Source organism: Epinephelus fuscoguttatus, linkage group LG12 (assembly GCF_011397635.1).
Source record: "Epinephelus fuscoguttatus linkage group LG12, E.fuscoguttatus.final_Chr_v1".
Lineage (NCBI taxonomy): Eukaryota > Metazoa > Chordata > Actinopteri > Perciformes > Serranidae > Epinephelus > Epinephelus fuscoguttatus.
In genome coordinates this window covers 1660692-1683732 of record NC_064763.1, presented here as the reverse complement: position 1 = coordinate 1683732, position 23041 = coordinate 1660692, and the positions used below count along the sequence as shown (strand labels likewise).

At 41.2% G+C, this 23041-nt stretch overlaps 1 protein-coding gene across 10 annotated transcripts in view; it reads left to right on the top strand.

Annotated features, from left to right (window-relative positions):
* Positions 1–23041, top strand: part of usp25 (ubiquitin specific peptidase 25) — a 256799-nt gene that overhangs the window by 116723 nt on the left and 117035 nt on the right. For all 10 annotated transcript variants that reach the window (XR_007450541.1, XR_007450543.1, XR_007450542.1 and 7 more), the window contains 4 exons: positions 533–684; positions 11850–11977; positions 12087–12182; positions 12381–12545. Coding sequence is in view for 7 of the 10 variants with exons in the window: in XM_049591477.1 (XP_049447434.1) it covers positions 533–684; positions 11850–11977; positions 12087–12182; positions 12381–12545 (541 nt within the window). In the remaining 3 variants the exon portion in view is untranslated. The remainder of the gene's footprint in view (positions 1–532; positions 685–11849; positions 11978–12086; positions 12183–12380; positions 12546–23041) is intronic.

Here is a 23041-nt window from a genome sequence, read left to right as displayed (position 1 = left end):
TGGTCTGATTGCAGCAGCCACAAAGTAACCAAATCCTTGCCCCCAGTAATAAAAGGTGACCTTATCTTAATAAGATGTGGTCCATGTGAAAGAGGAGAGCGGTTGCATTAATGATTGAAAAACCATGATGGCTGATTGGCGTTGTGCTTATTATGCATGACAGTACTGGCCCACATCCTCCAAAAGCTGGGTCAGTGGAGTCTGCTGCTCATAAAATGACCTTACAGCCTCATCTGCATGTCTGCTAGCAACTCTTCTCTCTCTCTCTCTCTCTCTCTCTCTCTCTCTCTCTTTTTTGGGGGGGCTTGTCATCAAGGAGGTGTGGGCTGCTGTTTAATGATGAGTGGGTGACTGCTGAACAAGTGAAAGTCGGCTTAGATGCAAACGTATATCAAATGGCTTATTGCTTTTTCTTTTATGCTCTTTGCTTTCCTACTCTGTCACATCTGGCTTCTGTCACCTCTCTTTCAGTTAGGTAAAAAAAACATGGCTATGGCTGCTTATCTGTCTATTTTAATGTGGATTTTCACAGGTAAAAAATTTGAAAACACAGAGATGTTTGGACAGTACCCACTACAAGTGAACGGCTTCAAGGATCTCCATGAATGTCTTGAGGCAGCAATGATTGAGGGCGAGATTGAGTCCCTGCACTCGGCAGAGAACTCTGCCAGGTCCGGACAAGAGGTCAGTGTCAAAGCAGTATTACAAAAGCTGTCTTCATTGAACTGCTCAGGAAATACTGATGAACATTCTTAGAAGTTCTACAAAATAAATGAGTGTTTTTATCCTCAGACAACAAGCAAGAGGTCCATGAGCAGTAACCAATAGTCATTAGGGATTAACATGGGAGTTACAGCTTGTATGTGTTGGAGAATTTTGAGTCCCTGCCTGCAAACATTATTAGACATTATTAACTTCTTTTTATAGTCACATACATGCCCTTAATATTTTTCCAATTTATTTCTTAACAAACTCTCAAACTTGAGAACGTGCAGTTTTTCCTTGTGATAACAGTCGGGCTGAACTTAATATGATTACTAAAAAGCCTCGAGGCAATACTGTTGATACTGTTGCACAAGCGCGTATGTTACTTTTGCTGTTGATAGCCTACACAGCTGTAAATTGGATGTAGTGCGGTTTGCAAAATGGGGAAGAGGGACAAGAAAAGAGCAAGAGACAAAAAGAGGAGACGGCAAAGAAAACAACAGAAAGCGTAGAGTGTGGGATCAGTACTGTGTACTGTTAAAACGAAAACAGTACACAGGGATGCAAACAGCTCGCTTTTTGGAGACTCGCTTTTTTCATGTCAATTTGAGTGACTTGTGGGAATCGTGTAGATCCGAGGAGTTTTGGGGGGGCGGGGGGGTTGGCGTGGACGTGCAAGAGTCTGGTTAATAATTCCACTAACACAAACGAAATGAGGAGATGACAATGCTGCGCGCAAAACAACAGTGTAGTGCGTGCGTGCAAGTGTGTACCACTTGTTTTCATTTGGATGACGTACTGCTGGATCGAAGATCATAGAGCGCTACTATTAGCCACAACTTTGGGCTTGTTTTTTGTAAAGTCACTTACAAATATTGGTAGTCGTGGGTTGCGTTTTTTTGGGCTTGTTAAGTGGAGTTGCTTATTTGGGCTTGCTCTCTAAAAATCGCCTTTCTCTATAAATATCCGTCTAATAACTTATTTAAATGCATGATAGTATGTCGGACTGCAGGATGTTTCCACAGCTCCGCTCCCTCTGCCCCTCTCCTTCGCTGCATACAGGTGACGGCCAGTCACTGAGACTTTTCACATGTAAATTGCGTGATTAATGGAGGTTCTTTAACTGTTTTGCTAACAAGTGGGCGAAATATTTAAAGAATACAATAAAGATTTGTACAAAGAGAGAGGATTAAAAGATTCGACTTCAAGAGGGGGACGATTCAAAGGCAGTGTGCAGATTCAGATTCTGTGTGAAATATGTACTCATCATTCAGATCTTGTTCAGCATACCAGCATGGTTATAGTGAAAGCAAAATGACTCGTTATATGCAACTTCTTTACTTTCATTTTCATTCATTCATTTATTCTTGTTGTGTATATGTGTATATATGTGTATATATATGTATATATGTACGTGTATACAGTACAGGCCAAAAGTTTGGACACACCTTCTCATTCAATGCGTTTTCTTTATTTTCATGACTATTAACATTGTAGATTCTCACTGAAGGCATCAAAACTATGGACGAACACATGTGGAGTTATGTACTTTACAAAAAAAGGTGAAATAACTGAAAACATGTTTTATATTCTAGTTTCTTCAAAATAGCCACCCTTTGCTCTGATTACTGCTTTGCACACTCTTGGCATTCTCTCGATGAGCTTCAAGAGGTAGTCACCTGAAATGGTTTTCCAACAGTCTTGAAGGAGTTCCCAGAGGTGTTTAGCACTTGTTGGCCCCTTTGCCTTCACTCTGCGGTCCAGCTCACCCCAAACCTTCTCGATTGGGTTCATGTCCGGTGACTGTGGAGGCCAGGTCATCTGCCGCAGCACTCCATCACTCTCCTTCTTGGTCAAATAGCCCTTACACAGCCTGGAGGTGTGTTTGGGGTCATTGTCCTGTTGAAAAATAAATGATCGTCCAACTAAACGCAAACCGGATGGGATGGCATGTCGCTGCAGGATGCTGTGGTAGCCATGCTGGTTCAGTGTGCCTTCAATTTTGAATAAATCCCCAACAGTGTCACCAGCAAAACACCCCCACACCATCACACCTCCTCCTCCATGCTTCACAGTGGGAACCAGGCATGTGGAATCCATCCGTTCACCTTTTCTGCGTCTCACAAAGACACGGCGGTTGGAACCAAAGATCTCAAATTTGGACTCATCAGACCAAAGCACAGATTTCCACTGGTCTAATGTCCATTCCTTGTGTTTCTTGGCCCAAACAAATCTCTTCTGCTTGTTGCCTCTCCTTAGCAGTGGTTTCCTAGCAGCTATTTGACCATGAAGGCCTGATTCGCGCAGTCTCCTCTTAACAGTTGTTCTAGAGATGGGTCTGCTGCTAGAACTCTGTGTGGCATTCATCTGGTCTCTGATCTGAGCTGCTGTTAACTTGCCATTTCTGAGGCTGGTGACTCGGATGAACTTATCCTCAGAAGCAGAGGTGACTCTTGGTCTTCCTTTCCTGGGTCGGTCCTCATGTGTGCCAGTTTCGTTGTAGCGCTTGATGGTTTTTGCGACTCCGCTTGGGGACACATTTAAAGTTTTTGCAATTTTCCGGACTGACTGACCTTCATTTCTTAAAGTAATGATGGCCACTCGTTTTTCTTTAGTTAGCTGATTGGTTCTTGCCATAATATGAATTTTAACAGTTGTCCAATAGGGCTGTCGTGTATTAACCTGACTTCTGCAACACAACTGATGGTCCCAACCGATAAAGCAAGAAATTCCACTAATTAACCCTGATAAGGCACACCTGTGAAGTGGAAACCATTTCAGGTGACTACCTCTTGAAGCTCATGGAGAGAATGCCAAGAGTGTGCAAAGCAGTAATCAGAGCAAAGGGTGGCTATTTTGAAGAAACTAGAATATATAACATGTTTTCAGTTATTTCACCTTTTTTTTGTTAAGTACATAACTCTACATGTGTTCATTCATAGTTTTGATGCCTTCAGTGAGAATCTATAATGTAAATAGTCATGAAAATAAAGAAAACGCATTGAATGAGAAGGTGTGTCCAAACTTTTGGCCTGTACTGTATGTATGTGTATATGTATATATATATGTATATGTATGTGTGTATGTATGTATATATATAGTACAGGCCAAAAGTTTGGACACACCTTCTCATTCAATGCGTTTTCTTTATTTTCATGACTATTTACATTATAGATTCTCACTGAAGGCATCAAAACTATGAATGAACACATGTAGAGTTATGTACTTAACAAAAAAAAGGTGAAATAACTGAAAACATGTTTTATATTCTAGTTTCTTCAAAATAGCCACCCTTTGCTCTGATTACTGCTTTGCACACTCTTGGCATTCTCTCCATGAGCTTCAAGAGGTAGTCACCTGAAATGGTTTTCCAACAGTCTTGAAGGAGTTCCCAGAGGTGTTTAGCACTTGTTGGCCCCTTTGCCTTCACTCTGCGGTCCAGCTCACCCCAAACCATCTCGATTGGGTTCAGGTCCGGTGACTGTGGAGGCCAGGTCATCTGCCGCAGCACTCCATCACTCTCCTTCTTGGTCAAATAGCCTTTACACAGCCTGGAGGTGTGTTTGGGGTCATTGTCCTGTTGAAAAATAAATGATCGTCCAACTAAACGCAAACCGGATGGGATGGCATGTCGCTGCAGGATGCTGTGGTAGCCATGCTGGTTCAGTGTGCCTTCAATTTTGAATAAATCCCCAACAGTGTCACCAGCAAAACACCCCCATACCATCACACCTCCTCCTCCATGCTTCACAGTGGGAACCAGGCATGTGGAATCCATCCGTTCACCTTTTCTGCGTCTCACAAAGACACGGTTGGAACCAAAGATCTCAAATTTGGACTCATCAGACCAAAGCACAGATTTCCACTGGTCTAATGTCCATTCCTTGTGTTTCTTGGCCCAAACAAATCTCTTCTGCTTGTTGCCTCTCCTTAGCAGTGGTTTCCTAGCAGCTATTTGACCATGAAGGCCTGATTCGCGCAGTCTCCTCTTAACAGTTGTTCTAGAGATGGGTCTGCTGCTAGAACTCTGTGTGGCATTCATCTGGTCTCTGATCTGAGCTGCTGTTAACTTGCCATTTCTGAGGCTGGTGACTCGGATGAACTTATCCTCAGAAGCAGAGGTGACTCTTGGTCTTCCTTTCCTGGGTCGGTCCTCATGTGTGCCAGTTTGGTTGTAGCGCTTGATGGTTTTTGCGACTCCACTTGGGGACACATTTAAAGTTTTTGTAATTTTCTGGACTGACTGACCTTCATTTCTTAAAGTAATGATGGCCACTCGTTTTTCTTCAGTTAGCTGATTGGTTCTTGCCATAATATGAGTTTTAACAGTTGTCCAATAGGGCTGTCTGCTGTGTATTAACCTGACTTCTGCACAACACAACTGATGGTCCCAACCCCATTGATAAAGCAAGAAATTCCACTAATTAACCCTGATAAGGCACACCTGTGAAGTGGAAACCATTTCAGGTGACTACCTCTTGAAGCTCATGGAGAGAATGCCAAGAGTGTGCAAAGCAGTAATCAGAGCAAAGGGTGGCTATTTTGAAGAAACTAGAATATAAAACATGTTTTCAGTTATTTCACCTTTTTTTGTTAAGTACATAACTCCACATGTGTTCATTCATAGTTTTGATGCCTTCAGTGAGAATCTACAATGTAAATAGTCATGAAAATAAAGGAAACGCATTGAATGAGAAGGTATGTCCAAACTTTTGGCCTGTACTGTATATCAAAGTACTGGACTTCTACTTAAAAGTTTCATGTAACAACAACAACAAAAAACAACCCTCAAGTCACTTTTGGTCTCCGAATTTAGATCATCAAAGTGATGAACTTTAATGCTGCTAAATGTAAAAAAAATAGAATGTAAAGTTACAGCTTTAGAATATATAACACACACGCACTTACCATTATATGACGCTTTTGTCTTGAGATAAGCAGCTGTAAAACAGCATTTATTCAATTTCCTATAAATTATTGACAAAAGTCCCACGTTTTGTTATTTCATAGCTTTTATTGTTAGGCAACCAAATAGGCAATCTTGAGTTTCTGTCTGCAGTGACTTAACATGAATCCTATCCATCTGAAAGTGAACATGTAACAGTAAAATAAGGCAGATATCTGAAAGTTCAAACAGCAACGCAGGAGAAAAACTGAACTTCATCCCACAAAGATTCATTTCAGTGCTCCAAGCTTTAAACACACAGACACCTTGAAAACTCAGGGCTGTTGTACAGACGAGTTGAGCCGCAACGTATGCTTTTCAGAGGGAACTGTCAGCTTCAGCTCGACTAGTTTGGGGTTGAAGTGTCTATCTTTGGTTTTAGGTGGATTACAATAATAAATTCCCCCCCCCCCCGTCTGCATTGGTCTTCATAGCTTAGCGCCACAAAAGGGTGTAAGCTTCTTGTGAAGACTGATGCACTGTTAATCTTGCAGTCAAGTATTTTATACCCATAATGCGTGGTTGTGACCGTCACCAACCCTCCCTGGAGACTAGCCTAACAGCCTTTATTGGAAAAACTTCCTAATATGAGTCAGAGAGGGCCGTGATACACCAAAGTGTGTCAAGGGGGAAGTAAGGAAACAAGCAAGGGGGAGGGGGCAGGTGCTTAAGTCCTGAGTTGTATAGTGACAGTGCATGCGGAGAAGAAGGAGGAAAAACAAACAAACAAACAAAAAAAAAAACAGAGGAGAAACAGGCAGTGTAACTGATGTATTGTGGCCTTGAGGTGGTTGTGCTCCATGGAGATTATCAAAAATAAACATATACATGTCTACTATACTGTACTGAAAAACAAAAACAAAAGAGAAGTCTATACTGGACACCAAAAATGTGAGAGTCTTGGTGGAGGGGGAAAGCCCGATTGTAGAGAAGAGCTGCCAGTGCGATGAGAGCCAGAGACACGCCCCAGACAGGCGGGGCAGGAGGGCCCACCCACCCACCACCCGACACGGACCCCCCCCCCCCAAGCCCAAGTTAACATTCAGCTCAAACTTTTGAAACATTTGGGTTTCTGGGTTTGACCTTTGGTTAACAATAGCCTTGCCTTTCCTGTCCCACAGCAGTTGGGAGCAGCTAATTTCTAGGCCAGTACACAAATGAATATTGCACCCAGCACTTTGGGAAAGCACCAGACATGACAAGGGAGGGAAGGAGCATTTGAGACAGAAGGGTCAGCAGTAGCTTAGTCCATAGGGACTTGGGTTGGGAACCGGAGGGTCTACTGTTCAAGTCCCCATCCGGACCAAATACGGAGCGTGGACTGGTAGCTGGAGAGGTGCCAGTTCACGTCCTGGGCACTGCCGAGGTGCCCTTCAGCAAGGCACCGAACCCCCCAGCCGCTCGGGGTGCCTGTCCATGGCAGGCCCCTCACTCCGACATCTTTCCACTTAGTGCATGTATAGGGCCCGTTTGTACCTGTGTGTAATTGATAACGGAGTGAAAAAATTGAATTTCCCCTCGGGGAAAAAAAAGAACGGGGAAAAACAAAGAACGGAAGTGACACTCCATCCACATCATATAGAAATACAGGCTTTTGTAATGGTAAGCAGAGGTGATAAGTGTGAAATCATAAATATTTGACACAGGGCTGTAGTCAAGACCAACTTAATAGTTCAAGTCAAGTCCAAGACCATTCAAGACAAAGTCCAAAAGCAATCGAGACCAAGTGAAGACCAAGTCAAAAGTAGTTAAATTCCTGTTGCAGACCATAATAGGCCTCACTGGTTCAGGTCTTTATAGATACTTTCATCAGTTCTTTTGCTTTTCTTTTCTTTTTTGGGTCTACAATTTTTCCATTAGCATTTAGTATAGCGATGGAAGTAATCATCAGGGCTTCTAAGTGGGTGGTAGGTGGGGAGAGACGGCAGAACGGGTTGCATCTTCCACCAGTTAGGGCTTACATGGATGACATGACACTGGTGACCACAACAATGCCATGTACAACGAGGCTACTAGAGAAGGTAAATAAGAACCTCAAGTGGGCCAGCATGAAAATCAAGCCTAGTAAGTCTAGAAGCATCTCGATATGTAGAGGGAAGTTAAGTGATAGGAAGTTTTTCATAGATGATGAGGAAATCCCAACAATTAGGGAAAAGTCTGTTAAGAGCTTAGGTAGGTGGTTCAATGTAGAGTTGAATGATAAGGAACAGGTGGTGAAATTTAGAAAAGATGTGGCTGAATGATTGGATAGAATAGATAAATCAGAACTTCCAGGAAAGTTGAAGTTGTGGTGTTTGCAATTTGGGCTGTATCCTAGGTTAATGTGGCCATTGTCAGTTTATGAAATTCCAGTATCCGTTGTGGAGAGAATTGAAAGGTCGGTTAGCTCTTATATTAGGAAGTGGTTGGGAGCTCCTAGGTGCCTAAGTAGTGTTGCATTGTATGGAAAAGGGATACTTCAGCTGCCAGTATCTAGTTTAACAGAGGAATTTAAATGTACCAAGGTCAGGACAGTGCTCTTGTTATCTGGGAGTAAGGACATGGTAGTTAGGAGTGTGGTTCCAAATCCAACCAAGGAGAGGAAGTGGAATCCAAGATTGGCAGTTCAGGAGGCAGAGGTAGCTTTTAGGCATGCAGAGATTGTAGGTAATGTTCAGTTTGGCCGGGGAGGCCTGGGGCTTGGCTCAGGCAAACCGATATGGAATAAAGCAGGTCTCATGGATAAAAGAAAGCTGGTCGTGGAACAGATACGTAGACAGGAGGAGATATTAAGGGGTGCAAAGTAGTGGCCCAGACTAAATAGGGACAGTGGTTGAATTGGGAAAGTGTAGAGAAGAGGAAAATTAGTTGGAGGGACCTGTGGATTATGGAGGAGAATCGTATTAGATTCCTGGTAGGGGCTACATACGATGTGTTACCAACCCCCCAGAACCTAAAACTGTGGGTAGATGGGGACCCATCATGCCCATTGTGTTCAGGTACCGCAACCTTAAAGCATATTTTGTCAGGCTGTAAAGTTAGCTTGTCACAAGGCCGATATACATGGTGACATAACCAGGTGTTGAAATGTTTAACTGCAGGCATCGAAGGGAAACAAAGACAGGCAAATTCAGACGGTGTTAAGAATGGGTGTTTAGCAATTCAGTTTGTCCGTGAGGGCGAGAAATACAGAAGGGATAAGTTAGTAAGGAGGCAAGGGTGTGGCCGCCTAGAAGGTGCTTGTGATTGGGAAATGCAAGTAGATTTAGGGGGAAAGCTTGTTGTTCCCCAGGAAATAGTTTGTACCGAGCAGAGGCTTGACATAGTGTTGTGGCCAGTGAGTCAATGGATAGTTTATTTCATTGAGCTGGGTGTGGGGGATTCATAGCAAGATCAGCTGTCTCGCTCCTGGGGGAAATCGGAGTACGGGGACAGAGTTTGAGGAAGACAGTGAAGGAAATGTCAGATGAAGCAGCTAGAGCTAGCCAGTTTATCTATAAGAGAAGAAATAATGTCAGTTGGAGGCCAGCAGGGGGAACTACTAAGCGGGGTACATAACTCCTTGAGGTCAGGTGGGGAGATCCACCAATCAATCCTCTCAGGAGAAAATCCAGGAAGAGGAAGGTTATTTAAGTGTGGGAGTGGCCTATTTGAATCCCTTTTGTTTGAGACCATGCTGTAAGGTGAGTGTTTTTGCTGATCCTGTGAGTTAATCTATCTCCTTTTACTTTAGTTTATATTGGAGTTATGCTATGTAGCATGTGAAGTAGAGCATGGTGAATGTGCTAGGAAAGGTAGTATCAGCACTGTTTCTACCTGGAGCTCGCATGTACGGAGCCTGGGTTCGGTTGAAGGTGGCAGTGCTGTTTGGGCTGAGAAAGCCATGCGTAAATAAGGTAAAGAAGGTTATTGGGTTGGTGCGGGGAGCAGTGAGACCTGGCATTAGGGGAGTGTCTCTGGGACGCCAGAGATCACTGTCACTGGCCTCCTGGAGGTGTTGTGGGACCAACTAGACAAAACACTGGTGAAACGAGGTTCCCACCCGATGACCCCAAAGACATGTTAGTTATCACTGCTCACTGGTCTGTCTAGTTAAGCCTCGCCATAATAGCTTATCATAGGACTTAGGAGGTTATTCACTGAGTGCTGATCCTTTCTCTAGAGCACAAACTTCTTGTGTTTATTTGAATTTTGTTGACATCATTCCTTTATTTGGTTTCACTAAATAACAGCAGTAACAGTTTTTCGCAACGTAGTATATGCAGTATGTTGTAAAATAATTTTGAAATCGGGCAGTAGGGGGTGCCACCAGTTCCAAACAAGTGCAATGGCATTACGCAAAATTTGTCAGTTAATCAATGACGTTTTTTCTAGGGCTGTATTCAACCAAAGAAATCTTGGTCGACTAAAGTCATACATAATCTTCGACTAATCGATTAGTCATGGGAAAAAAAAATCTGCACATTATTTTTACTTCTGCGGTGGTGTGTCTGTGTCACTCTGCATTGACACCTCCAAAACGCTAGTCGGTGGTGGAGCACTGTTAAGTGCTGTAAGGTTTAGTTGATTCAAAATACACATTAAATATGGCTTAACAGAGACAATTTCAAACACAAGTACGCAAATTAGCTTCAGTATAACTTGCAGCATTGACAGAGAAACACTTATCTTTATCTGGACACATTTCCCCCACAGTACAGCATGCTAACATTATTAGCACAGGTCTATGGCATTTTACATTGTATAAATTAGCCTAGCCTAGCGATCTTTTCCTCTTCTCATATAAAACCAGGGACAACAGCAACATGTAACAAAGGTAACGGCACACAATTTGGCTCCATTACAACTCACAAGATTCGCCAACAAAACAACTGTCTTACACTAAACACGTTTTCCAAGCAAATACAGCATGCTAACGTTATTAGCGCCAGCCTATGGCATTTTACATTGTATGATTTAGCCTAGCGATGAGCGGTGATTTCCTATGTTCATATGAAGCCAGGATAAATCCCCAAGTATAAATCCCTAAAGGATATATCACACACTAGACTTAAAATGCTATTTTAGTGGAGGCTTTAGTGTCTTCACGGTGTCAGTATACGGCGAAAGACAGGAGGTCTGTGTCACCACAACGCTGAGTGTCAGGGTGTGCGAGTTCAACTTTCTTTTCTTTTTTTTTTTTTTAAGATATTTTTTGGGGCATTTTTAAGCCTTTAATCGATAGGACAGATGAGCGTGAAAGGGGGAGAGAGAGAGAGATGGAGTGACATGCAGCAAAGGGCCACAGGCCGGAGTCGAACCCGGGCCACTGTGGCAACAGCCTTGTACATGGGGCGCCTGCTCTACCACTAAGCCACCGACGCCCTGCGAGTTCAACTTTCTGTCAACAACGAGGGTGTTTTGAATACACCCCCATTTTCACAAGTAACTTAGCCTGTCTCTCCTGCCGCAGGAAATAATGGATTAATCCTGGAAAGTTATTGATGTAGCACTTTTCTCCTTATGAAAGTAACACAGCGATTATTTGACCAATGAGAATTTGGTTGGATGAGAGCGTATCGACCAAATAATCGACTAGTTGACCAAGAGACTACAGCCCTAGGTTTTCCAAACATTACCAAACTTACTGGACTTTTTTAACTAAGCCATGAAAGCATGTTCAGAAAATTAAATGCAGTTGACTAATAGGAAGCAACTGTTTCCAGAGAAAAGCATGGCCCGATAGAGATTTGGACGTGCATTTGGACATAAGGCCTGTTGATAATCTTTATGCAGGCATCCTAAATTGTGAAAAGCCTTGTTCCTACCCAGCCTTCAATTTTAAAGGTCCATGCTGGCTTGAACCCTGAAATTGCCACTTGGGACTATATTTTTAACTTGTTTTTGCTGCTGAGTCAGTTTGACATCCTGGATATATCTTACAAAAATATAAATGTAAATGAAACTGATCATGATGTTGTTAATGAAGGTATGAAATGACTTATGTAATCAAAGATTTGGTTATCTCATTAGTAATGCATCCATACCATGTTGAAATGCAGCTCAAATTTGCATCAACAACCAAAAAAAAATTTCTCAGATGGTGATATTGCAAACAAAACTTTGTTGAGGATCTGTGAAAAACAATGATTCTTCAGGAAAATATCTTACCAATACCAAACTCTATATTGTGACACAATAGGAGGCTGAATCTCAAGGTTAACATCCAACTTTGTTTCAGCACTGGTTCACAGAACTCCCTCCTGTGTTGACCTTTGAACTGTCAAGATTTGAGTTTAACCAAGCACTGGGACGACCTGAGAAGATCCACAACAAGCTAGAGTTCCCCTCTGTCCTCTACATGGACAGGTAATAGAAATAGTATTATAGATTCTACACTGTTTTTCTCTGCATTAAATAACATGAATCCTAAATCCCTTATAGAATGAAACTTTTGCTGTGCTCTTTGTGTTGTTAGGTACATGGATAGGAACAGAGAAATAACTCGGATCAAGAGGGAGGAGATCAAGAGGCTAAAAGAGCATCTGACACTGCTTCAACAGCGACTGGAGAGGTACTACTTGAAGACCAATCACTTTTTGTTGAGCCAAGGTCAACAAAGCTCTTGAGACAGCCACCAAGAGTTATTTCTCATTCTGGCAATTCCCTCTCTTTCTTCATCTGTCACTATGCCCTCTTTTTGATACTCTCTCCTTTGACTTCCCTGCATCTCTTTGACTCTCACTCTCTCTCTCTCTCTGTTCTCTCTCAGGTATCTGAGTTATGGCTCAGGCCCCAAGAGGTTTCCTCTGGCAGATGTCCTCCAGTATGCCATGGAGTTTGCCTCCAGTAAGCCAGTGTGCACCTCCCCAGTAGAAGACATTGACTCATCAGGACCTCCTGGTGGCACAATGGGACAACAGCTACCCCCAACAAGGCAAGTCTCCTAGCATGGCTGTACACTCTTAGGCTGCAGTCTAAAAGTCTTTTTTTTTTTCTTTCCTGCCTGAGTGAAATGACCCAAAGTATCTCAGTGGCAGCCATGATAAGAGCTGGTGGAATTCTCTAAATGCTAAGGAGAGATCACCATTTTTTTCACAGGGTTGTCTACATTTATACAGCCTGCATAAAACAATAGGGTAGTAACACACTGGGTCAAGTGTCTCAGATGTGCTTTTATCAATCCAGATTTGGAACATTGCAGCTTCACCACAGCAGGCCATATCGATAACATAAACGGTTGCAAAATTATGGAGCCCATTGAAAATGTTGTCGATTTCTTCTATGAGTCCCTTCCACTGTCTCTTTTGGCCAAGCTAAGTCAAGCTATGGCACACCAATTTTTGTTTCTATTATCAGTTAAGATTGACAGTGCCACGCTGAATCGCTCCAGAGATTGATTTTCTCTGTAAGACTGAAAGCCGGCCGCCTGCATCCAAGCGGATAGCGGTGACAGCCCGCCGACAGCAGTCAACCCCCAATGACCCTCCTTTCCCCCTCAAACAAGCCTGTTGCGAGACTCTACTCACCTATGTCTACAGAAGACCAGAGAGAAGGGCTTTTTAAAAGTCTCTGTGTGTTCAGCTCTCAGTACATTGGTGGCTTCTAACCAAATCTGGTTTGGAGATTAGTTTCCCTCCAGTGCTTCGTTTTTACTTTAGATATCTGCTTTATTTTACTGTTTCATATTTGCTTTCAGCTGTGTAAGTCATGTTAAGTAACTGCAATAGAAAACCCATCATTTACTTATTTTACTTTACTTCTACATAACTGGGGACTTTTATTGTGAAGAATCTTACTTAAACCATGGATAACCCAAAGTTTTTAAACATCACCACTCAAGGTAAGCCGTCACAAGTTAAAGACACACCTTCAAGTGGGTAGCCCTGTTATAATGGAGAAGCAAATCCCTGCTGTGCTGGGCTGACAGGCTGAACCAAGCTAAACCAGCCCTTGATTGTCAGAAAGGGGTATTAGCCCCATGATTGTCATTTCCTTATGAATTCTCTTTTATATTTTCCTTGACCTCATGATGTTTTCCATCAATGTCAGGGAAAAGTGTGTAGGAAAAGACATGGAACTTAATTTTTAATATTAATATATACTTTCAACATATTGTACCAGAATAGCCAGAATCATAATTATAATATTATTACTTTCATTAATGTTGTTGTAAGCTATTACCGTTACCGTCTGTCCTGCATCTCTCTCTGTCTTTGTCTCTGTCTCTGTCTCTGTCTCTCTCTCTCTCTCTCTCTCTCTCTCTCTCTCTCTCTTCCTGTCTCATTGTGTCATACGGATTACTGTTAATTTATTATGTTGATCTGCTCTGTACGACATCTATTGCATGTCTGTCCTGGAAGAGGGATCCCTCCTCAGTTGCTCTTCCTGAGGTTTCTACCGTTTTTTTCCCCCTGTTAAAGGTTTTTTTGGGGGGGGGGGGAGTTTTTCCTTATCCGCTGCAAGGGTCCTAAGGACAGAGGGATGTCGTATGCTGTAAAGCCCTGTGAGGCAAATTGTGATTTGTGATATTGGGCTTTATAAATAAAATTGATTGATTGATTGATTGATTGATTGAATTATTTTGACTATTCCATATAGTCCTAATCTTGTTTAACTGTTCAACTTTTAAACAATGATTGTGTAACAAGCAGTGGAAACCGGGGAGAAAATCAACTCTTAGATGCATCGCAATACAGACGTTGATGATTGGGCATCGATTCACAAATGTTAATGATTGATTATCTAAATGTTTATAAATAATATGATGCTGACAGAACAAAAGTGATGGAGCTCAACTGTGATGGCACTGCAGCACCCGGACAGTCTACGGGGGACACGCTGGAGTTAATTTGTAATGCTTCTTCCCTAAAGGCAGCATTTACAAGTTTGTCCGAATTTAATGTCCAAATAATTACATTCGTGAGACAAACATGAAAAGACATTGTGACTAATTTCTACGCCATCACCCAGAGGCAAACGTTAATGGAGTGGAGCAGCGATCGGCAGTGAAGGTAACAAACAAGACTGTCTGACCAACACACTGCAGCATTAACCAACTTAAACCAAATCTGTGATGAAGAAAATAACTCTCTGCTCAGTCTGTTTTACTTCAAAAATTCTGTGCCCAGTTCGCTCAGGTTCTCAGCTTTCCCTGCAGCTAATAGTGCAACGGAGAGGCTGCCTTTTCTTTTTTTGGAAACTTTTTATTTTGCTTTTTTTTTTACCTTTTTTTCACCCCTTACATGAACAAAGTCAATTGCACAACAATGCAGTGGCAACTTGGGAAGGTAAACAATGAAGGTAGAATAAAAAAAGGAGAATAAACTAAAACTATATGAAAAAAAAAAAAATGGAAGTGAGACACACTACTCTTATTGTGGCTTTTTCCGCTGTCCATTAGGTCTGTTAAGTATTTGACCCTTCTTTTTTCTGATACACAGTCCATTTGTGCCACTGTCGATCCAGGGTCGCTGCTTTTATTCTGAGATAATAAGTCAGTCTTTCCATCTAGTAAATCTCCTCCACAATACCCAGCCACTGTCCTGGGCTTGGAGGGTCATTTTTCAGCCAGTTTCTTGTTATGGCCTTTTTACATGCCAAGGCCAGTATTTTGAAAAGGTACAGGTCCTTCTTTTGAACAATTCCTTCTGGGGTCAAACCCAGGTACATTATCTGGGGGTCCCTGGGTATCTTGTATGTAAAAATTTCTTCCATAATCTGAACCACTCTGTCCCAGAACCCCTGCAGTTTTACACAAGACCAAAAGACGTGTGTGATTGGCACTCATCTGCCCGCAATGTCTCCAGCATTGCTGCTGTTCACCTAATTGTTTATTTTTGATGTGTGGTGTGATGAAGAAGCGAATTAAATTCTTCCATCCAAACTCCCTCCATCTTTTAGAGCTGGTGGAGGTCTGTTGAGTTCTGCACATAGAATGCCAATCAGTCTCGGACAGTTTAATGTTCAGTTCTAGTTCCCATTTCGATTTCACATACAATGAGTTATTTCCATTATGTTTTTGTAGACCTTTATACAACTTAGAGACAATCTTTACAGGTGTACATTTATATGCATTAATAAATAATTCAATCACTTTGTTTCCTTCTGCAGAAATTCCTCTTTTGATTTCTGTCTCATAGAAATGTCCTAGCTGTAAGTATCTGAACAGGTCACCATTATCTAAGTCAAATTCTCTTTTGAGTTTTTCAAAGGATTTGAAAGTTTTCCCCTCTAGGAGTGTACACATCGCTGTAATCCCCTTATCTTTCCACCTTGCGAATGTGATGTCAGTTTGTCCGGGACTAAACTGAGATGTTTGAGAAGGCCAAATTAGAAGTTTACTGTCTCCTTCTAATTTATATTTTTTAACAATCTCATACCAATTATTTAATGCATTCTCCAAGATTAAATTCTCTCCCTTGTGGTCTGTATGTTTTTTCCCCCCTAAACTGGCTTGAGGTTGAAAGTTAGCCATGTTCAATTCAATGTGCTTCCACGTAGCTTGGTACTCCGGGGAGCACCAGTAGACAAGGTATTTCATCTGGGCGGCATAATAGTATTCCCTTAGATTTGGAACTGCTAGACCTCCATGTTCTTTGTCAGTTTTAAGTGTTTTAAATCTAACCCTTGGTCTTGCTCCAGCCCATATAAATCTTGATAATTGTTTGTTCCACAGTGAAAACTGTGAATCTGGACAGAAAAAGGTACAACAACCTTGGCAGCAGGTTCATTTTCACTGCCTCAATCTTTGAACTGAAGTCTAACCCCACTGTGGACCATTTTTTAATATCTTCCTGTATCTTATCATTTATTGTTTTGTCGTTTATTTCATATATTTTATCCAATTGTGGACTAATCAACACTCCCAAGTATTTTATGAGTTTTGCCTCCCACTTCACTTTATATTTCAGCCTAACGTCTTTACTTGGTGTGTAATTAAAGGAAAGTATTTGTGTCTTAGCTATATTCAATTTGTAACCTGACTTTTGACCATAGTTATCTAAAGTCTCCACAAGTTTAGGGAGTGTTAAGTCAGGATTCTGGAGATGGATAATAATGTCATCAGCAAAGAGTCCTATTAAGTGGTCCTCATTTGCTATGTTGATTCCTCTCAACTCTTTGTTTTGTCTGATAGGGGCTCTATGAATATCGCAAAAAGTGCGGGGCTTAGACAGCAACCCTGGCAAGTGCCTCTGTATAGCTTGAAGCTGCCCGTCAGATGGCCGTTAATTTTAATTCTAGCAGTAGGGTCTCTATAAAGAGCCTGTATGCACCTGACAAATTGACTATTAAAGCCCAGCCTCTCTAGCACTCGGTACAGAAAGGGCCAGCAGACCCTGTCAAAGGCCTTTTCCGCATCTAAACTAGCCAGGACTGCACTTAAATGTTTTTTATTAATCTGTTCTGTAATATGCAACGTTCACCTGATGTTGTCTTGAGTTTGACGGCCTTTTATAAACCCCGTCTGATCCTCATTAATCAAGTCGGGCAGAAGATGTTCAATTCTTTTAGAGATAATAGATGTAAACAACTTGTAATCTACATTTAATATAGAGATTGGACGATATGATTCACAATTTTCTTTATTCTTCTCTTCTTTTGGAATGACTGATATAACTGCCTCTTTCCATGATGGTGGTGCCACAGCATTTGTTAGAGTCCAATTAAATGATTCTAACATAATAGGGGTGAGGTCTTCTTTAAAGATCTTATACCATTCATTCGGGAAGCCATCACTTCCAGGACATTTATTTGCTTTCAGTTTACTGATAGTCTTGTCCAGTTCTGTCTTTGTGATGGGAGCTGTTAATTTATTATTTTGAGATGTTCCTATGGAGGGGAGATCTAATGACGACAAATACTGTATAATGTTTTCTTCATCTACAGTCTTGGGTTGGGAGTATAGATTTTCATAGTAATTTTGGAAGATTTTATGAATTTCATATGGCTCATAAGTTATTTATTAGTTTTAGGGTCTTTAATTTTATGTACTGTATTTTTCATTTGTTGAGCCCTAAGGCGTTTGGCTAGAATTTTGGTTGCTTTTGAGCCTGACTCGTAAAAACTTTGTTTGGTGAATCTTAGTTTCTTTTCTAATTCATCGTTTAGAATATTATTTATTTGGACTTTTAATTCTTTAATCTGATGTTTCAGCCCTTGGTCCCCTCCTTTTGGTTGTTGCTTCTCTAATTTTCTCAGTGCTTTCTCGAGTTCATCATATTTTGTCCTCTTCAACTTTTTTAGATAAGCTGTCCGTGAAATGAGTTTTCCTCTCATTATTGCTTTAACTGTGTCCCCTACAATAGTTGGGTCCACTTGACCAGTCATATTATCTTTTATGGATTGTTTAATTTCTTCTTTAATCTCCTTAACCACAGTGTCCTTGTTTAGAACACTGATATTTAGTCTCCATAGAGTACACTTCTGTCTGTCGTTCAGATGTATAGTTAAATAGATTACATTGTGGTCTGATAAACCTGCTGTTCCTATGGAACATTCCCTCACCCTTTGTCTGTCTGTAACGTTCATCAAAAAGAAGTCTATTCTGGAATGAACACGGTGAGTAGCTGAGTAATGGGTATAGTCTTTTTCAGACGCATGAAGGTTCCTCCAGACATCAAACATACATGTTTCTCGAATTAGCAAGTTGAGATCTCTTGACTTAAGACATTTAGATCTTTTTATACTTGTGTCTAAAGAGTGGTTTAGGACTGTGTTCCAGTCCCCTGCACAGACTAATACCCCTTCACCTTCAGAGGTTAATATGTGAAATAGAGACTTAAAAAATTTTCTATCGCTCTCTGGAGGGGCATATATATTAGCAAATGTGACAAGAATATTATCTGTCCTTCCTTTGACAATTACATATCTACCCTGTGGGTCGCTCTTTTCTATAATTAATTCAAAATTTAGACTGTTGGAAATGAGAGTAGCAACCCCTCTTTTCCGGGTGTTTTCACATGAACTAAAGAAAGAGTTTAAGTATCCAAACTTTTTCAACTTCTCATGTTCATTTTAAGACATATGAGTCTCTTGGAGAAATATGATTTGCACCATATCCTTTTTCATTTTAGCTAGTACCTTACTTCTCTTTACAGGATTACTCAGGCCATTTACATTTAAAGAAGCACATTTCAGATTATGTAGCCCTATCATTTATACTCTTCAAAGCAAGCAAGCAAGTGGCCCCACAATACAAACTCTTAACATGAACTACAACTAAAAAACATAAACATGAACTTGAACCGACCTCCAAAGATGAAGGGGAATCATAAACCCCCTCAACTGTGACCCCGTTGGCGGGTCGAGGGGAAAGCCTCTCACTCCGAGAGGGCCCGATGTAAAGGGTGGATAATGAGTCAAAAAACAGTGTCTCTACCATCCTATTAGTCCAACTTTTACATTATAAAAAAAAAAAGAAGTCGCCTCTCCCAGGCGTTCGATGCTCTGTGTAGAGCTTAGAAAGAAAAGAACCACTCATATGAGAGTCTCGGGTAGTGCAATTTAAGTCCATGTTCATGATTCCTCGGTGCATCCTCTCTGGAACCCCCAGAGTTTTTCTCTCGCTCTCCGCGCTGCAGCCCTCCCGTTCTCCCGACTGCCTGCTGCCATCCCATCCGCTCCAAAAGCCGTGTCTCGGGGAGACTCTCTCCTTCGGTTGACTCCAGTTCTTCCACGGGGAAGCCGCACTTCTTCAGCTCTCTCTGTGCCTCCTCTGCGGTGCTGTATGTGCGGACTCCTGTAGCCCAGTGGAGCCGCATGCTTGTGTATGGTGTTTGGAAGCGAATGCCTTTTTCTTTTAGGGCTTTTTTGATCACATTATATTCCTTGTGCTTTTTAACGATCTCTGATGGATAATCATGGTCAAAGTAGATTAATCTTTCACCCACTTGTATTTTCTTCTTTTTCCAAGCTTCTCTCAGTATCAACTCCTTAGTGGTAAACTCCAAAAAGTTGACGACAATGGGTCTCGGGGGTGCATCGGGCCGGGATCTGGGCGCCAGGGTCCGGTGAGCTCGCTGTATTTTCAGGTCCACATCTTGAGATGCTGGCAGCTCACTTTTGATGAATTTCTCCACATACTGTAGTACAGAGTCTCCCTCTTCCCCCTCTGCCCAACCGAAGATGCGTATATTGTTTCTTCTTGACCGAGATTCTAAGTCCGTTAATTTTTGCCGCAGGGATCTTTGTTGTTTGAGATACGTACAGAGTATCTCCGTCGCCTCCTCAGACCATCCCTCCACCTGCTCCACTCAGGTCTCTGCCTCATCAATGCGGTCTGACAGGCTCTGCACAGCCGTTGCCAGATTATCGAGTTTCCCGTTGACTTCTTGCCCCAGTCGAATGATTTCCTGTTTTAGACCATCATTGTGCTCCTTCATATCATTTTTTAGAGCATCAATCGCTCTAATGACATCTCCGGAGTCTGTGTTTGTTGCGGCATTATTCTGGCTTGCAGCTGCTCCGCTACGGGTGTTAGCTTGAGCTAGCCCGGTGTTGCTAGCATTTGGCGTCAAGTTGATTTTTTCTTGTGCTTTTGGCATTTTCCTTTTTATTCCTTGGTCTTTGGTGGTTCTTCTACCACTCGCCGTGCCCTTACTCAAATAAGTAAAGAGTTTTCGAGTTGCTAGACGAGTAATATTTACAAGGCCTGGGAGAGCGACTCCACAGTGTGTCTTGCTATGCCATCAGCCAAACCAGAAGTCCGAGAGGCTGCCTTTTCTTTTTTATAACTTAAATTTTTTATTAAGTTTTCACATGCATATAGACAAAACAATACAGTAAACAAGATACAAATTAAAATAACAATAGTAATAACACTAACAAACTGTCTGGAGATGAGCCACTATTGAGTCCACTGTTCCATTTGGCATTTGTTCAGTTGGTGTCACGTCTCATATAGATGTTCCATTTTTCCCATTTCTTTTCAAATACATTCTCTTTGACTCTCAAAAGGTATGTCAATTTTTCCATAACAAAGATTTTCTGGACAATTTCCAACCACTGTTCCTGTCTTGGGATATTTACATTGAGCCAGTTTCTTGTGACTGCTTTCTTACTTGCTGCGAGTAATATTTTAGTCAAGTACAGATCTTCTTTCATTACAACCTTCTCAATATTCCCAAGATACATCACTGGACAAGTATTTGGGATTTCATATGCCAAGACATTTTTTACAACTAAATTAACATTTTCCCAGTATATCCTCATTTTTGTACAGTTCCAGAAGATGTGTGCATGGTCTGCCTCCACACTCCCACATAGTCTCCAGCAGTTTTGTTGTATAGCGAGTTGCCTAGATTTTATTTTTGGTGTTATAAAATAGCGAGTTAGGTTTTTCCAGCAGAACTCCCTCCATATCAGTGAATTTGTAGATGTACATTGTGTCTCGCACATGTGGTACCATTCCTCCTCTTGTATTTGGATCTTTAGTTCTGCTTCCCATTTTGCTTTTATATAGAGTGTTGATCCCCCCTGCTCTCACCTAAAGCTCGATAGAAAGCAGAGATGGGCCGAGACCCCTTCCGTTTGTATGAATCCATAATGACTCCTATCACCTTATTTATAATTTCAACTGACCTTATCTCTTTTGTGAAATAATCTCTTAACTGCATGTATCTATAGAAATCTTTGTTTTCGAGGCTGTACTTTGTCTTCAGATCTTGGAAGCTTAGAAATTCTCCACCTTCCAAAACTGTGCATATTGCTGTCATACCCTTTTGTGCCCATTCTTTGACTACTGGATCATACGTCCCTGGCTTAAACTTTGAATCATGCGCGAACCACCTCAGAATGCATATGTCCCTCTTACGTTTATATTTTCTTACTACAACACTCCATATTTCTAGTGTAAATGCTACTATTGGGTTCATAGCATGTCTCAAAGCACCAATCAAATGTTTATCCCCCACCAATATCTGGGTCTGATAGCCCTGTATTTCCCTTTCCATTTCTTTCCATTTAGATTCATATTCAGGTCTACACCAACAGGCCAGAGGCCTGAGTTGAGCTGCATAAAAATATTCTGTAAGGTTAGGCAAAGCCATTCCACCCTTACTTTTAGGTAGTTGAAGTGTCGTAAATTTTATTCTTGTTTTTTTACTATTCCAAATGAATCTAGAAATCATCTTGTCCCAGGCTATAAATTTGTTTTGGGGGATATTAATTGGAAGAGCTTGAAATACATATAGCAATTTAGGTAGAATATTCATTTTGACCATCTGTATTCTAGCACTGAAGTCTAATGGAAGGGTAGACCACCTTTCAATATCTTTTTGAATATTTTTATCAATTTCGCTATAATTGTTTTCAAACATGTCGATAAATGTTTTAGTCAGAGTTACACCAAGATACTTCATGGTTTTAGAATTCCATTTCAAATTATATGTATCTCTTATTTGTCGGGATGGAGAATAATGAAAGAATTTGTGTTTTTGCTATATTCAGTTTATACCCTGAATAATATTCATACGTTTCCAGTAGAGACATTAGGTGTGGGAAACATATATCCGGTTGTTCAAGAAAAATAATGACATCATCCGCGAAAAGGCCAATGATATGTTCCATCCCCCCTACATTGACACCCTGCAGTTCCTCACTCTCCCTCTCTCTCTTGCCTGTGCTAAAGGCTCGACATATAAAGTGAAAAGAGTAGGAGACAGACAACAACCTTGTCTTGTCCCTCTCTCCAATCGAATCGTATTGGACAGGCTTCCATTTACTCTGATCTTAGCTGTGGGCTCTTGATAAATAGTTTTAATACATCGGATTACATTTTTATTGAAGCCAAATCTCTTTAGTACCTCATACAAGAATAACCAACTAACACTATCAAATGCCTTTTCAGCGTCCAAACTAACCAGAATTGTACTTGTACCACTTTTTTGAGCATTGTCTAAAATATGGAGGGTTCTTCTAATATTATCATGTGTTTGGCGTCCTTTAATAAACCCAGTTTGATCTTCATCAATCAAATCTGGTATGAGGACCTCAAATCTTTTGCAAATAATTGATGTAAATAGTTTGTAATCTACATTTAAAAGTGAAATCAGCCTATAGTTTTTGCATTCTTCTTTGTCTTTGCCTTCTTTAGGTAGAACGGTAATAATTGCTTCCTTCCACGATGGGGGGGCCCTGCCCTCGTAAAGAGTCCAGTTAAAACAGGACAGAAGCAAAGGTGTTAGCTCCTTCTGAAAGGCCTTGTACCATTCCGATGGAAACCCATCGCTACCTGGTGATTTACTAGCCTTTAACCTACTAATTGCAGCTTTCAGCTCCTTAACTGTAAATTGTGACGTAATAGTGTCATTCTGTGTCTCACCAATAGATGGCAGATCAAGTGAGTCAAGAAAACTTCTTAATGTTTTTTCATCAGCTGATAATGGTTTAGAATAGAGTTTCTTGTAATATTCTTCAAATATTCTTTCTATT